Source organism: Pipistrellus hanaki, assembly GCF_964339955.1.
Source record: "Pipistrellus hanaki genome assembly, chromosome: 7".
Taxonomy (NCBI): domain Eukaryota; kingdom Metazoa; phylum Chordata; class Mammalia; order Chiroptera; family Vespertilionidae; genus Pipistrellus; species Pipistrellus hanaki.
In genome coordinates this window covers 83,391,656-83,408,229 of record NC_140509.1, presented here as the reverse complement: position 1 = coordinate 83,408,229, position 16,574 = coordinate 83,391,656, and the positions used below count along the sequence as shown (strand labels likewise).

The following is a 16,574-nucleotide window of genomic DNA, read 5'->3' as shown; positions in this document are numbered from 1 at the left end:
TACTGTGGCATGTTATTATTTTCTTTTTACAGTGTCTTGAAGGGCTCATGCTCATAACTTTAAATTGATGGTTAGTGCTGTTTATGTCTTGTTGAAGAAACTTTTATAACCTGAGGTCATGAAGATATTTGTCTACTAGAAGCTTTATTCTTTTACCTTTTAAATGTATGTCTGTAATCCACTTGGTTTGATGGTTGTGGATGGTTGAAGTGGAAAGCAAGATTAGTACAGTTACCCATGAGCCAGTGAACCTCGCACGGTTTACTGGAAAGTCACCTCTCACTGACCTTAGCATCCTGCAGCATAATGACACAGCCTGTGCGAGCACCGGTCTGATCGGAGCCACAGAAGAAAGGTGGTGTGAAATCTGGGAACGGAAGGTCCAATACTAGAGAGGAGGGGATCTTCAGTCCACGTCACAGCAGATCAGAAATTTCATAAAAATACCTATCACGTTTGCATGAGCATTGGGGAGACTTTAGGATTGAATTAGTAATGAATATACTAAATACAGTAGGGATCGAAGCAAATAAAATATATCATTATTGGAAACAGAAGTAAAAAACATTACCTGTTTAGAAATATATTGTTTATATAACATCTCAAAACGTATGTAAGTTCCAGGGATCCTGTGGAGAAGTTGACCTGTAGGAATGGGTAAGACGTTTTGGAAAAGAAGAGTGTTGAGAGACTTGCCTATCGAGTGTCACACTGCCTGTGAGGAGGACAAAAAAAAAAAAAAAAAAAAAAAAAAAATGCCTGTGAGGCTCTAATCAAAGCACCGGGACACAGCGTGACAGACCGCGGGAGGTTAGAGGGCCCGGAACCAGGCAGCTTCCTGTAGGATAACAATGAGATTATAAATCAGCAGAGAAAGACATCATTTAGCAAATGCATGCATATTTGGTTAACTCTTATGAAAAGAATTAGTAATTTGCCATACGAAAAAAATTAGTTCCAATTGCTGTGTCTTCAAATTCACTACACAGCAGTGATTAACCTGAGGCTAAGTGCACTACCAAGTCAGGACCTTTCTGAGAAGTCTGCCCAGTGCCCCGTGTGTTCATGGCCCCTCCACTTCTGCTGTTGGGGATGCAAACTCTTTCCAGTTCTTTGTGAATTCCTTTCGTCCTGCTTTCCCAGTATTTTCTCCAGCCTGCCAAGCCTGGAGGAGTTAGTTAACCTCAGGCACGCAAATCTGTGCTCCGCCCAAGACTTAAAGAGCATTGTCTCAGGGGCTCTCCCTCACTTCCTCTCTCTGTCCCACTCCCCACCCTGTGTGTGTTCCCCCCCCTCCAGTGTCTGCCCCAGAGTGCTGGCTGCTAGGCCTCCCTGACCTCCAGGCTGTCTGCTCAAGTCAAGGAGCTCTCTGGCCTCCTCCTCCCCGTGCTGCAGCCTGAGAATGGCCCAGACCTAGAGACTTTGCTTTAGCCCAGTGGTCGGCAAACTCATTAGTCATCAGAGCCAAATATCAACAGCACAATGATTTCTTTTGAGAGTCACATTTTTTTAAACTTCATCTAATGCCACTTCTTCAAATAGACTCGCCCAGGCTGTGGTATTTTGTGGAAGAGCCACACTCAAGGGGCCAGAGAGCCGCATGTGGCTCGAGAGCCACAGTTTGCCGACCACGGCCTTAGAGTATTTGGCCATAAAATCCATCACAAAAATGTAATAAGACCCCTGTGAGTTTGATAGGAGCTCCAAGTTGCCCTGCCCACTCTCCCCAGGTCTTTATCGCTTCCCTGCTGGTGAATCTGTGAAGTCTCTTCTGCTGGTCTGGATTGAGGCCATGCTAACCATTTTCTGTGTTGGTTTTCTCACCCTTTGGATTTGTCCTTGGATGTTTTTTCTCAGCTGACAGGATTATGATGGTATTTCTGCTCTTGAATAACAATAGAGATGCAAAATACTGTGTACTCTGATTTTTTGGGGAGAAAGAGCAAGGAACGGAGGCATAAAAGGGGCAGTGAAGTTTTCAGTGACCGGGTGTCAGTTGTGGTTGTTAATAACAGTGCTGCTCCAACTTCACATGCAGTTATTTTCTTAACAAAGAAAGTAAATTTTGGTTGAATTGTAGTGTGAATATTGAAAAGCGTTTATAGTGGGTCTGTAATTTAAGAAATGCTTTAGAAGTACGGGAAACACTGGTCTTCTGACTGACATTTTGCATGCCGGAGTTTCCGTGGGAGAATATAATAGCACCCTTTTCTTATATATCCTCTCTTTGCTCTTGACAGTCACATTTGAAAATGTGTATTTTACCCACAGAGAGCACTTCTGAACACTTGCTTGGCTTGGCTTTGTGAGTTACAAAACAAATGAGCATGGTCCTCTTCTTTCTCTGTATGACTGCAAGGCCTGAATGCATGGATTCAGCCCCCACACATTAAGGGGCGTTTAGAATCAGACTCGGTTGCAATAAATGATACCTTAACAGATCTCACCTAAACCTCGTGTTTCGGTTATAGACAATGAAACCAAAGCTCCAAGTAATTGAATGGTTTCCGAAAGGCTGTGAGCCCATCACAGGGAAAGCTGAACTTGAACACAGGTCACGTGTCCTGCTGGAGCCATGATGTTCAGCTTCTCCCCATGGCTGGACCTCTGGTCTTTTCCTTCCGGGTCCAGCATCAGCCTCTTCTCTCCTCCCATCGCCAGGACCCTGGCTGGTCAATGGTCACATCCCCAGCAGGAGGGAGCCACCTCTTCATTCATTACGTCCTCCTCTCTGCCCTGATGTGTGGTGGTTTCACTTCTCAAGCATGAGCCAATTCTTTCTCCTTGTACTTAACATTTTTTTAGATGAATAAGGGGGAAAAGTTATAGTGCCCTTGCAAATTCTTTGACCCGCCTTTTTCCCCCCTTAGACTCGGAATGCTTTTAAAAGCTCAAAGGTTAGCTATTTCCTTTTAGTGAAAAATTAGCTGGTTTGGTTTCCTGGCCTTTTGCTGTTGCAGTCATCTGTCTTCTAATGGAGCTTGGGTTTTCATAGCTTTACCAGTAATATATACACCACAGAAGTACAGTTCATGCTCCAGCAGCTGATTGGCCATTTAACTCTCATGCTAGCTTTTAACACAGCCCTGTGCCCCGCTCTTTGGTCCGTAGGTTGAATTTTTTCCTGTACTTGTGCTGCTTTCTTCTAAATTGAGCATATGGTTCGCAAGACCCTGGCTGTGTTGGCTGCGAGGTCAGGACAGCGGGAGAGGACACACCGCCTTCTAAGAGAAGCAGGCCCAGATGTGTCTCCGCATCCAGTTAGCTCACCCTCTGTGCCTCATGGTTTGCTTTTTGGTTAAAGTGATTTTTAAACTCTGAATTCCTCTGTGGAAACATACATTTCAGATGAAAAGTGACATATTGGAAGAAAATCCAGGACGAAATAATACTTTTTAAAATCTCGGTATTTCTTTGTGGCTTATATTCTAATTTTGTGATTATGTTCATGGTAGCTTTTGGTTTTATACAACTGCTTTGAATTGTGCCAGTTTGCACAGTGCGTTTTCAGTTAATTTTTTACCAGGGGTAAAATTAAGCACTATTTTTTTCTGGCCATTTGAGCTTAGTTTTTTATTTTATTTTACAGAGAGGAAGGGAGAGGGATAGAGAGTTAGAAACATCAATGGAAGAGAAACATCGATCAGCTGCCTCCTGCACACTCCCAACTGGGCATGTGCCCGCAACCAAGATACATGCCCTTGACCGGAATCAACCTGGGACCCCAGAGTCCGCAGGCCAGCGCTGTATCCACTGAGCCAAACTGGTCAGGGCTGAGCTTAGTTTTTAACTTAAATCTGTACTTCCATTTCATTTTTTTGTGTCTATATTTTTTATATTGAGAATATATGTATACTCTTTGGTTTCACATTTTAGTCAGGAAGAGTTTATTTTGTCAGATACACTGTAGCATGTCATCACTTGCCATAAACTCAACTTCCCAGTAATTCCAACTGTCTAAACACAGACAAGAGCCAGACATTGTAAAATAAGGGATGAGATGAGCGGTGGCTTCTGAATACCGAAACAGATGCTACAAAGTCTACAGTCAACTTAGCCCGGTGGTCGGCAAACTCATTAGTCAACAGAGCCAAATATCCACAGGACAACGATTGAAATTTCTTTGGAGAACCACATTTTTTAAACTTCTTCTAATGCCACTTCTTCAAAATAGACTCGCCCAGGCCGTGGTATTTTGTGGAAGAGCCACACTCAAGGGGCCAAAGAGCCGCATGTGGCTTGCGAGCCATGGTTTGCCGACCACTGACTTAGCCCATAGGGACTACTCCGTCCGTGACCCCGTGTCTCAGAGAGCTGTGCAATGTCAGTGACCTCTCAGAGCCCGGAGAAGCAGAATACGCTTTAGGAAGAGAAGTATACCTAATTATTTTTTAACCCTCACCCAAAGACTTGTTCGTATTAGTTTTAGAGAGAGGAAGGAGGGAGGGAGAGAGAGAACCATTGATGTGAGAGACAAGCATCAATCAGTTGCCTCCCAAAGGCTCCTCAACTGGGGATGGAATCCACAATCTTGGTATGTGTCCTGACTGGGAATCGAACACGCAGCCCTTCGGTGCAAGGATGGCGCTTCAACAACTGAGCCGCCTGGCCAGGGCTATGCCTAATATGTTTTTTTCCCAAGGCTCAGCATTGTCCAGTCTTAACCTATGGCCATTTTTCCTTTTTTCCCCCCTAGGAAATAAAATAATGTAGACATGTTTAGAGCCTTCTTCTATTCCCTTTCTTTCCCTCCATGAGTTGTACTTTGTTAAAATTTCTATTCATCATCCCTGTGTATGTTTTTTTCTTGAACTGCAGATAAAGACACACACACACACACACACACAGAGAGAGAGAGAGAGAGAGAGAGAGAGAAGTAATCTTTTGAAGTTTTTGTATAAATAAAGTCATACATATTTCCTGGACTTAATTAGTTTTTACTCTATTTGGGGATCTGTCTTGGTAATCATTGCTGTGCACTTTAACTGTTATTGATAGTTTACTGTTGTCGAATTACCACAGTTTACTTATGCAGTCACTTGTGCTGGCCCTTCGCTTTCCACTGTTTTAATATTACCTCTAACGTCGCAGTGAACATTCGTTCTTACACACATCTCCTTGAGTAATTGTATAAACTGCTCTCTAGGATAAAGTCCTAACAGTGAACCGGAAGGATCATGGGGGTTGACTTGACTTCAGCTTTAATGTGTATATTACTGAGTTATGGTCCAAAGTGCTGGTACGGATTCCCCTCCCACACACACTGAGTTCCTATTGCTCCAAATCCTCACCAGCACTCAATTCGCCCAGGTTCTCTTTCGTGCCATTTGAATTTTGTTCATCTTGTGGAAATGAAATTTTATCTCACTGCAGCTTTCCTGTGCTTGTTCCTGATTTGCTGTATGGCTGAGCATAGTTCACAGTCATTTGAGTGACTCTTATATTTTCTGTCAGTATTTATGCTCTGATGATGACCAGACTGGGTTAGTTATTTGCTGAAGTTCCTTTTTGTCTTTCCCAGAGACTTGCTGCCAGCACGGGGAGCAAGCAGCGCAGCCGCCTGTCCGTGATGGCCCAGTACCTCTGCCGCGTGCAGCACGTCTTCACCATCCCAGGCCGGGCTTTTGTCCCCAAGCCCGAGGTGAGTTCCTGATGATGTGTTTACTGCGCCAGAACTAGGATTGAGTTGTAGTCATTGCTCTTCTGAGGATGTGTCCTGGGAAATGACCTCTGGGATCTAATCTTATATGCAAACTGTACCAGAGTTTTCCTATACCTTCCTGAATCAGAACCATAAAAATCACAATTTTTACTCTAATTTTTCTCCCCTTATTTAGAATGACCAAATGCCCACTTTTATCCATGTTGCCCTGGCCATGGGGGTATTATTATTATCCTTTTTTACACTTTAAATTATTTCAGCATGGAAGATAAAGGTATATGGTCATCCAATCCTCAAAAAAGAAGTCAGTGTTTTTTGTGTGGTTTCTATTTTAGAATATTAGCTAAGGTTACATCAGTCTTCTTTATCACGAATGTTTTTTCCATTTTTTGGAGAGACCTTATGGTAATGTTACCTGCATGAAATGGCCGCTTTTCTGAGAGTTCAAAACACTCCTGTATGTATTTAGGAAGAAAATACTCCAAAAATAAATACAAATTATTTTTTAAGTATATATACACTTACATAGAATACTAGAGGCCCGGCGCACAAAATTCATGCAAGGGGCTCGGCCCTTGCAGCTTCGGCTGGCCCTCACAGACCCGGCTTTGTCCAGAAGGTCGCCCAGTCATTCTGCTGTTTGGTCTAATTAGCAATGAGCTCTTTATTATATAGGATATAAAGTAAACTTTTAGTATAGGACTATTGGGTATGTAGACTGCATATAAAGCCAGTCACATTAAGCAAAATGAAAGAACCATATAGATGTCAAAGCAATCCTATCCCATTAATCTGCATTAAAATCTTCTTTTAATTAGACGTATTTTTAAAACACTTGTTTAGAAAATATTTTGACCACTCAGAAGGAATGCATACTTTAAAGTCATTTAAACTTCTTTCTCAGTGATTACCTTCCTAATCCGTACGTGAAAGAGCGCCTTTTCATTTCAGTGTACCATTAGTAGTTGATGACATTGTTGGAGAAGAGAATGAAGATCCACAGAATGAAATAGGCATAAAATATTTAGTCTCTACTTCTGTATGAGCAAATGAACATTCTTTACTCACATAAAAGGTATCCTTCCCATCCCTGAATTATTTATATGCGAAGAAATGTTCCTTTTCCCCATTTACCATTATATTGTGAGCAGTGACTGAGCTTGAACTAACAAGTTACAAGGAACAACCATTGCAGTGTTTCTTTTGCACATCAAAAAGTTCAGTTTTTATTTTCTTGATAAAATATTTTAAGTACTCAAGATAATTCAACTTGTACTTTTAAAAGCATTCTTTATACTTTAAAAATTACCTGCACGTCCCATTAACTCAGATGTTTTTGTTAATGTGGTCAAGCTGAGAACAAAATGACAACTTAAAAGTAGCTTTGTCATCCAAATACTGACCAGTGAGCGAGCAGAGGAGCTGGGCCAGGTTGTGTCTGGTGACTTCACTTGGAGAAGCCGCTAGCCAGCAGCAGGCGAGGCCCCTGGAGCCTGTTCCGACAAACCTGTCATCAGCGGCTTTCCCGCGTGTCTCAAGCCCCAGAGGGACGAGTCCGGTGGTCTCCCAGCGTTCTTCCTTTAGTTCCGCCTCATCTGCAAACGTCACCTTGTCGGTTCTCACAGATGTATGTAGACACTTTTCTAAAATGGAAAAAGGGTCAGGGAGTTCCCAGTAGAGAGGGAGTTGGGGTGGCTGGTTGGGCGACGTCTGAAAGAGGTGGACACTCTTCTGTCCCTAATGCGCCGCGCCGCGCCACTGGGAACCAGACGCCAGGTCCTGTGGCCGCTCCCAGACTGCAAACGCAGGCTGGCCCTGACCTCACACCAGGCCACACCCGGCAGTTTAATTCTTTCCTAAAACCCAGTTAAGTACCAATTAAGAAATGTATCAACAGGTTACCTTAAAAAGGAAGAAATATCAATATATTGCCTTATTAATATAATCAGAGTCTCTCCCAATTATAAACTTTTAGATAACCCATGAAAACAGGGATGGAAGAACAATCTTAAAAAACAGGTATAGTTGTACATGAGAGTTTGTTAGCATTTTAAATAATCTTGCCAATTTTCAAGTATTTAGAATCTTTGTGGAGAAAGTTAAGTATGATCTTGGTGTGTGTGTGTGTGTGTGTGTGTGTGTGTGTGTGTGAATTTAAAATAGAGACCATGTCCCAGCGGCACCTAATGCTCCGTGCGGTGACACGTGGCTTTACACGTAGTCCTTCAGGTGGTAAGCGGAGCTGCCCTCCGGCTTGGCGGGGCGGTGCTGCTGCTTGGGCGGCGGGGGCCACGCCTCCGGGTCCTTCTTCAGGCCGAACGTGCAGAAAATGGTGCCAGACACCAGCAGCAGCAAGGCCGCCATGAAGCCGATGTAGACGGCTCCTCCCGGCTCGTGCTTGTTGCTCTCCGGAACGGTCAGATCCAGGAAGTTGGCGATGATCTCCTTTGTGTACCACACGGTGGGGATTAAGCCGGAGATCCCCGCCGTCACCAGGCAGAGGCCTCCGGCAAAGGACGCGTGGCTCTTGCTTTCTCTGCCGCCTCCCAAGCGGATGCACTGCAGCCCCACGGTGGAGGTGCAGAGCCCCGAGGCGGCCAGCACGCAGGCCAGCACCATGGCGGCCCGCGCGGCCTGCACGTGGGCGGGCAGGGACAGCACGGAGAACTTGAGGGTGCAGCTGAACATGCCGGTGCTGTAGCAGGTGCAGTCCATCCACAGCCCCTGCAGCTGCACGATGGCCGTGATGACGTTGGAGCCCGTGTCCAGGTTCACCATCCAGTTGGGCAGCAGGGTGGCAGCCAGCACTCCAGAGACCCCACAGAAGGCCAGGACGAAAGCAAGGAGCTGGAGACACACTGAGGCCATGACGTGAGCGTCAGCTGTCCACCCAGAATCCTGGGCTTAATTCGGACGGCTCTCGGTCAGGACGGAAGGTTCTGTTCTGTGCAGTGGAGGACCAGGTACGGAAGGCTGGGGAGAGAAGGCAGATCAGGATGAGGGAGAGAAGGCAGATCAGGAGGAGGGAGAGAAGGCAGATCAGGAGGAGGGAGAGACAGCGTGAAGAGAAAGGCTCCGTGTGCGGGGGAGCAGAGAGGCCAGGCCCCGCAGGGGATGTGGGGCGGTTGCGCAGTGAAAGGCTCACCGGGCCTTCCGAGGCTCCACCCCCTGGGTGGCCAGGCGGCCGTGCTGGGTGGACGGCGGGAAGCAAGGAGCTGGCCACTTGGTTCTTTTTAAAACTCCAGCTGTGCTCAATCTGCAAAGTGGGCATGCACCTCGTTCGGAGACGTAGGTATTCCACATTCCAGCTAAAAGATCTGGCAAGGAATTTTAATTGCATTTTAGGTGTTTAAAACTTACTTTGTCTTAAATTAAAATATTCTATAGATAGTAAGATAGAAAAGAATAATTTAAATTGACCCCTTAATGTATATTAATTGATATTTTAGAAAAGTTTTAAGTATTCAAAGGATGGTTTTTAAACAAATATTTTTTAAGCACCCACCGAGTACCTCCACGTGGCCCCGGGGAGCTGTGGGAGGAGGAGAGGAGAGCCGTGGAAAGACGACCGCACCTGCACGATTACCCCTGAGTTCTAGTTAATAAACATTTGCAAAATCCTTACCGAGGGCGGCACTTCTTCCACCTCAGGCACCAGGTACTCAGCAGCGGGCCAGTGACGCTGCCACCGGCACAATTAAGCCACTGTGCCTGCTACGAGAACGTGAGCCCCGCTCTGGTTGGGACCAGGATCCTTTCCTGACCCAAATGCAGCAGCCTGCTGCAAAACCGGTTCTTCCGACCGTTCCCGGCAGGGGCGTCGAGTCTCGCAAATACTCAACAGAAATAACCACATCGGTACTGGTCTGTGACAGGATACCAAAAATAATGTAACACTTCATTCTTTCCAAGGGAAAAGCTAGCACTTGGTGGCTTGGCTGTTTCAGTCTGGCAGTACCACTGCCTTCCTTGAGAAATGCAATGGTTTCTGAAATACAGCAGTTACATTTTGAACAGTGTGTTCTATCATGAGTCACATACAGTAAATTTGACAAAAGGCAGTATGTGTGGGTCTTGGCTTTCCAGAACCAGTCTGATCTCAGTTGCCTCTGCTGGAAAATGGGAGGATTATAGCACCTGCGTCATGGAATTAAATATGTCAGTGCATTTTAAGGATTTAGAGCAATATCTACCCCCATGGCAAGTACATAATAAATTATAATGGACAGTGTTACCAGTATTTTTATTTTTTCTATCTGACAAGTAAATGTCATGATATTTATTTTATGTCATAGCAATTTCTTATCTCTTCCTTAAGCTGATGGTATTCACTGGCACAGAATCTTAGAGCTGAAAGAAACTGTACATATAATCTTGTACATCATCGTTTTTTTTCAGATTAGCCTATTTAGGAGGTAAATCACCCAGTGCCACCCACGTCTCAGCGGCAGGTGGTCAGAATCCAAATCTTCCCTCTTCCCACCTCCCTCCAGCCTGGACATTTTCCCACTACCCCATACCCCATGCGTGAAATCCACCCCGGGGTGCTTCCCGTGGGAAGCTGGGAAAACTGCTACATCTGAAGGCATGGAGCACCTCTCAATATCAGCTTCACTCCCTTTCCCACCAAAAATTAAAAATAAAATAAAAAAGACTCCAGAAGGTATTAATTGGGCAAATGGCTTAGCTTTGGAGACTTAAGTCTGGACTTTTCTGTAGTTCTAACATTGATTCTCTAAGAAGTTCAACTCAGAGATAGCTGAATCCTATTGATCTATTTTTATTTGTAATGTTAAAATGTGACATGTAAATTTTAGGAGAGAATTTCCCCTAGATTTTGAATTCTTCAGAATCAGTTTTACTCTGGGGATCCGAGTGCCTAGGCTTTGCCTGTCATCATCCAGTTTATTTCTTTACATACTGAGACCAAAATAGAACAAAAGTGGAACCGAAGTGCATGTTTACAGTTTATAACGGCTGCCTTCAGGTTTGGGCTTGGAGCTCCAGCCAGCTCACTAAATTACCGCCTTCTCCGGACCATTGTCAGCTGAGATTCCGCAGAGCGAGGCTCCTGCTAACATTCTCAGAGCGCGTCTGGTTTCTGTCTCTTTACTTCGGTTGAGTAACCTGTATGTGTGATCAGTTTATGCTCAGCTCCCCAATTATAGCCCTTTTTTCTCATTAGCCAATACATCTTATGAATCTCAGTGTCCTCCGGACTCCCAGACAGATTGTTCCTCTTCATTAACAAGTACTGGCTGTGATAAATCGCAGACAGCAGACTCCGCATCAGCAACAGGACGCTGCGTGCAGTTAGCACGGCGCCTGCTGCCGTTGGTATTGGGCTCAGAATGCTTCCCTCTGCCTGGGAGTGTTTGTAAGAGAATGTGTTCTCCGCAAAGCAGGCCGCTGGGCTGCTGCTCTAACAGTCCACTGGCATCTTTGCTGGAGCACCACAAAACCGTTCGTTTCTCTCCTGCCCGGCCACAGCACGATGCAGTCTGTGGCCTGTTTGCTCGGATTTCTGTGGGGCGGAGAATAAAGGCTCACTTTGTTCCCGCGGTGGTGGTGGTGGTGGTGGTGGTGGTGACATACTGTGCCAGTAAGCAGACAGTTCTAAGGATGGAACTGCTCTCATGGTTCCAAGCACAGTACGTACAGAGCAGAACCGGGGTGCTATTTGAACCATCCGCCGAAAGAATGTCTGGAGTGGATGTTACTAAAGAGTAAAGTCAGTTTTAACAAGATTTATGTATATCAAAAGTAATATTTAAGAACAGATTTGCAACTTAAAATTCAAACTAAATGGTAGGCCGATAAGCTTTTAAAAGCTTCCCTTTTCCGTACCTTTTGTCCGTAGCCTTCCGTGTCCTAATTCCCTTCTGCGTTGTCTTCTAAGGAACCCCCGTGAGGTTTGACTGAGAGACAGCACCTACAAGAGGCTTGCTTTGCTGCTTCTGAATATTAGTGGTAAAGCTCCGGCAGGCTCACTTGCAAATAGCAAATAAAGAGCCACAGAAATCTGAGCGGGGGGAAACTGCTGATGGTGCCGGGAGATAAATACCAGGTTCTCCATCTCATTTTTTGAGCTGTGGGAGCATTAAGAAAGGAGAGGCGGGGAAGGGAGGGAGCTGTGGTGCCAACAGGGTTTTTTCAAAACCTGAAAGCTGAAAATGCTTTTGTGTCTCTGGATGCAGAGGAGGAATTATTTGGGTGCTCACAAAAAGACTTTTCTTAATACTATGTTTTAGTCCAGAGTTATAATTTATTTCTGAGTTTTTGTCTATGTTGGAAGATACAGTTTGTTATTTGATGTTCCCAGTTATATTAAAGAATATGGTCTGGAATATTTTTAACCAGATTGTGCTTTACAAATGATAGCAGAGACTATCTTTTTATTCTGGTGCTTGTGACTTGTCTGAAATCAGGTTTCACAAAATTAGTAACTTTCAAAATAAACATTGAAAAGACCGTTTTTAAAATAGCGGTATCTAATTCTGCTAACAGGAACAGCATGTTGTCCCTGCTGCATCGGCAGAAAGCCCGGTCCCGTCAGCGCCAGGCGAGTTCGGCTCCCTGCCATCCCTGCTGGGGCACCCGCCTTGCTGAGGCTGACCATGCCAGGGGGCGGGACCCTGCCCTTGTCGCAGCTGGGCATAAATGGCTGAAGCATGCTTTAACGTAACTTACTGTTTTCAAACATTGTTATTCTGCTTCTGCCTTGATACTTATCCAATATGAACTGCCTGTTTTAAGATGGTGAACTTCTGGGATGAAAATTGCTTTTATTAACTGTTGACCTTTAATTAGGCAGAATTTCTTACATAAGAAAGAATCTGGAAAGTAGAGGTATATGGAGAAATACAGTTCATTGACGTCATTATCTGTTTCTAATGTGGACAGAATTAAACTTTTAAGCCCAGAGACTTCCCTAGATGAATCCTATCAAGTGTGTCTTGTCTTCAGTGTCTGTCTCTTCCCGGCCTCTCCAAGTGGTACATCCTCTGGTGGGTGTGACATCACTGGTGACATCTCCGACCTGCCTCGGACAAGACCGAGTCCCTTAGTGGCAAATTCATCCTTCCATTTGTCACTGCCTGGATCTTAAAACCATCCTTGTTTCCATATCCAGCTGCCAGTCAACCAACTAATGGGCAGACCTCCCGAGGGAAACCCCACAGGGCAAGACTCCGTGTCTGCCTCCCCCTGCTGTTGCCCTGGGGCCAGGGAGGTGCTGGCTTAGAGAAGGAATTCAATAAAAACCAAGTGACAGATTCCAGAGCTGATCTTGAGTGTGTAAATTAACAACGGCTGAGCTGTACACTACCTTTGCATGAACAAAAGTGTAATTGTCCTTTCCAAAGGAGGCTAACTTTCAGTGACTTTGCAGCTTTTTTGTTTGATAATCTTGATATAATAGGATCTGTCATTCGTATAAGCTGCTTCCTAGCTGCTGGGTGCTGCTTGAGGCACCATGCTATTTGATTTTCAACACAAGCCTGTGAGGCCACAAGAGTCCTCATTTCACAGCTGAGAAAGTGAGCTCCAGAGAAGTTCAGTGACAACGAAGGTGGTAAAACCAGTGACTGGCAGGTGACACCTGGCAGTGGGAGTCAGGCCCAGAATACAGTGAAATCGGAAGTCCTTCTGCTCTCGTGGCCTTGCCCCGCCTCCACGTGGAGGAGAGTGCACTTCCAAGTCCTGGTAGAATGGGCGCTGCTTCCTGGGGCTCCGGCATTCCGCCGTGGAGCAGAGCCGGTCAGGGGATGTTCACTGCAGCGGGGCTGGCCGCTGACGCCGCAGTCTCCTTTCTCCTTTAAAACGTCAGCAGTTTTCTGTTTTTAAGAAAAAATTACAAGTGCTTGCTGTAGTACTCGTTTCTCCAAGTGATAATCTGGATATTTAGAAAAGTTTTGCTTTGCTTGGCTTTCTGAACGAATCGGTAACTTACTGAGTATTTGAGGGAGAAGGGCAGTAACTGACCTGAGCCACTTACTGGCGCCGCAGCTGCCTCTGGCACAGCCTGGAGGCCAGCCCTGGCCGTGGCTCCAATGGACGCCCAGTGTTGTACCTTTAAAACACTGCCCACAACTCCAGTGAGAAGCTGGGGTTCACATTTCAAAACAACCAGTCCTTTGTGTAATCGCTTCCTGTTCAACCTTGAAAGTACGGTAGTTCAGAATAAGTTTAAATTTTTCCTGTTACAGTCCCACAGATGTAAAGTGATTGCCTTAAGGAATGTTTACCAGCGATGAGCACAGTCCATTGTCTCCTCTATCTTTATGGTCATTTTAGATTTAATATAACGTCTTAGATCAGTGTGAAGACTTCTTAACTTTTAAAATCGGCCGTGTGTAGATGAGTGGATAATAGTGAAAATGAAGGTGAGTATCCGTGGGTTTTGTGTGTCCTCACATGTCTAAGGAGGCCATCTAGTTCCAGATGATGTCTGTAGCAAGTCCGATACAGGTTTCTGCTGATAGATGGTACTTCCACTTGCTCTATTATCGATTACCTTATTTTTACAACATTTTGTTACTCCTGTTTGTCTTCATGAGAAGGATTTGAGGGCTTGTTTTCTAAGTCTTCATACACTGTTTTAGAATACTAAGCCTGTCTTTGGACTGTGGTGACATTGACAGATCAATGGAATCTCATAAGCACGTGTTTGTTGTGGCCTTAACATTGTATTCTCTTCGTATGTTATTTTGAAGAGCAGGACTTTTTTTTTTTTTTTTTTTTAAAACACGGTCATTTATTGGCAGTATATGAGATTGTGGGCTGAATGCGTCTAGTTCGGGTCTGACTCTCCGTCACTGTCCCTTCTCCACTTCCTCCTTCCCTGGGCCCTCTCCCTGTACCCAGCCTGATTCCTCTTGGCCTGGGCCACTCCAGAGTCCTGGGTGGTCAACTGAACCATTGTAGTGGATCTGAGAGGCAGGTATTTAAATTCACTATAAAATTCCTTAATTTGAAATTTCAGTAAGTCAGGAGCCAGGCCATACCTAGACTGGTACACTGAGAGACTGAGTTTGGAAAAGGGCTGGCAACATTAAACTGGAATTTATTCACTGAGTGGCCAGATTACTATGACCTCTGAACGCATAATAATCTGGCCAATTTGTGTATATAAATATATAGAGGCCCTGTGCATGAATTCGTGCATAGGCGGGGTCCGGCCAGCCTGGCCAGGGGGAGGGGACATGGGCGGTTGGCTGGCCTGCCTGCTGGTCAAACTCCTGCTCAAGGGTACAATTTGCATATTAGCCTTTTATTATATAGGATCTACACTGAGTGGCCAGATTATTATGCGTTCAGAGATCATAATGATCTGGCCACTCAGTGTAAGTGCATCTGTTCCCTATGTTCTGACTTCCTTTTTGCAATCAAATCCTTTAGTAGACTTAAAATCCAGGAAGAGGAAAAAAAAAAAAAAACCAGTTGTCATTTTTAATAAGAATTCAATTATAAGTAAAAAGCATTTTTGTATCTGTTACCATAGTTACCAAGTGGCTTTCCTGCAGTTTCAGAGAAAATGGGCTCCTTCGTTCACAGTAATTCTGAGGCTTGCTGTGGGGGCGGGGCTAGAAGAAAGGTGGCCAGGGTGGCGGTGATTTCCCACAGCAGCAGGGCGTGTTCCTGGGAGAGCCCTTTGCACAGTGAGTCTTACGGGGCCCCCCACTAAGTGTAACTGTATTGGATTATGAGGGGACTTTTTTCCAAAGTTACAACATACTGTTAGCCAAATTCAATTGGGTACCAAATTCAAACTTCAGAAGTCTGCTCCAGTTTACATGGGTGCTTGCTATATTTGCACAGGACCTTAGAACTTTATTTAAAATGTTAAGCATGTTCTATATCTGCAAGCACCAATTGTATCTCAGGAACAAAACCAGACAAATAAAGATGAGGCCAGATGTTTAAGCCCCCGGGAGCCTGAAGTGGCGGGTCTGGCAGGAAGGAGAGCACATCTGTCCCATCCATCCCTGTACTTGTGTGTGGGCCTTCTTACTATCTGAGCACTGGTGTTTTAAGTTCGTGGTGTAGGTGAGGTGAGGCTTACATTTATTGCCTGTTTTGCTAAAAGAGTCTTTTCTCTGGAAACTGGCAGGCGTGGGACGACACCTGGTGCCTAGGTTTCCTGTCAGGACCTGCTGTGTAACTAGGAAGCTTTGGATTGGAAGGACGGCGGGAGTGGGTCACAGATGGTGGCAGAGGAGAGGTAGGGACGGGGTGCCAGGGAGGGACATGCAGAGTTAGAGTGATGGGGCGGGGCAAGTCTAGAGAATGATCTAGAACCTTCCCAAACAGCTGGGCTCACTTCTCTGCCCCAGAGGAGGAGAGGGGAGCGTCAGAGCAGGGTGAGACATTTCCAGGTCACAGTGTGGCTTGGGCCGTCGCTTCCACTCTCCCAGCCGAGATTCTGCTCTTCCCTTCCACAGAAAGGCTCTTTCCTCCCAGCCTGCGGGGTTTTTTCTGTGGCTCTCGATCCCCTTTCTGGGGAGTTGGATGCTGAGTGGTCCCTGGGGCCTGTCTGCCTTCTCCCTGGCTCTTGCCGCCCAGTCTTACAGTCAGAACTGCTGCTGCAACTTCTTCTCGTTCAGAAGCTAAGTGAGATCCTGTAATGCTGCCTGTTATCTGCCCACTGGCTTGGATGATTATTTTGGTTGGTCCTAAAGGCCTTTGTAGAAGAGCATTTTAAAATTAAGGAATTGTCAAGCACAGGTCTAGTGGATGTCATTACAGAACTGATGCAACCAACTGATTTCAGCTCCAATGCGAATGTAGCCTCCTACCTGCCAGAGAAGATGAAACAGATCCACATATGAACACCTTTCTCCTGCATTTTACAAAGCTCCGTCGTTTGAATGTTACGCGCGCGGCAGAGTGACGTGCTTGTTTTTTTTACCTT

The 16,574-nt window shown here is 45.3% G+C and overlaps 2 protein-coding genes across 5 annotated transcripts in view; one reads left to right on the top strand and one right to left on the bottom strand.

Moving 5' to 3' along the window:
• The window catches only part of TFB1M (transcription factor B1, mitochondrial), a 34,798-nt gene that overhangs the window by 15,602 nt on the left and 2,622 nt on the right, over nt 1-16,574 (top strand). For all 3 annotated transcript variants that reach the window (XM_084889412.1, XM_084889411.1, XM_084889410.1), the window contains exon 5: nt 5,522-5,641. In XM_084889412.1, the coding sequence (XP_084745538.1) occupies nt 5,522-5,641 (120 nt within the window). The remainder of the gene's footprint in view (nt 1-5,521; nt 5,642-16,574) is intronic.
• Nucleotides 5,648-16,572, bottom strand: CLDN20 (claudin 20). Of its 2 annotated transcripts, none has more exons than XM_084889413.1 (2): nt 8,808-16,572; nt 5,648-8,635 (listed from the first exon to the last, which is right to left on the bottom strand). In XM_084889413.1, the coding sequence occupies exon 2, from the start codon at nt 8,528-8,530 to the stop codon at nt 7,874-7,876; it is 657 nt and encodes a 218-aa protein (XP_084745539.1). In that variant the 5' UTR covers nt 8,531-8,635; nt 8,808-16,572; the 3' UTR covers nt 5,648-7,873. The 2 variants fall into 2 exon arrangements, with proteins under 2 accessions (XP_084745539.1, XP_084745540.1); XM_084889414.1 differs by having other exon boundaries at nt 9,288-16,572.

Excerpts from the sequence above, each read along its gene's own strand:
- CLDN20 (XM_084889413.1), bottom strand. The coding sequence starts at position 8,530 with ATGGCCTCAGTGTGTCTCCAGCTCCTTGCTTTCGTCCTGGCCTTCTGT.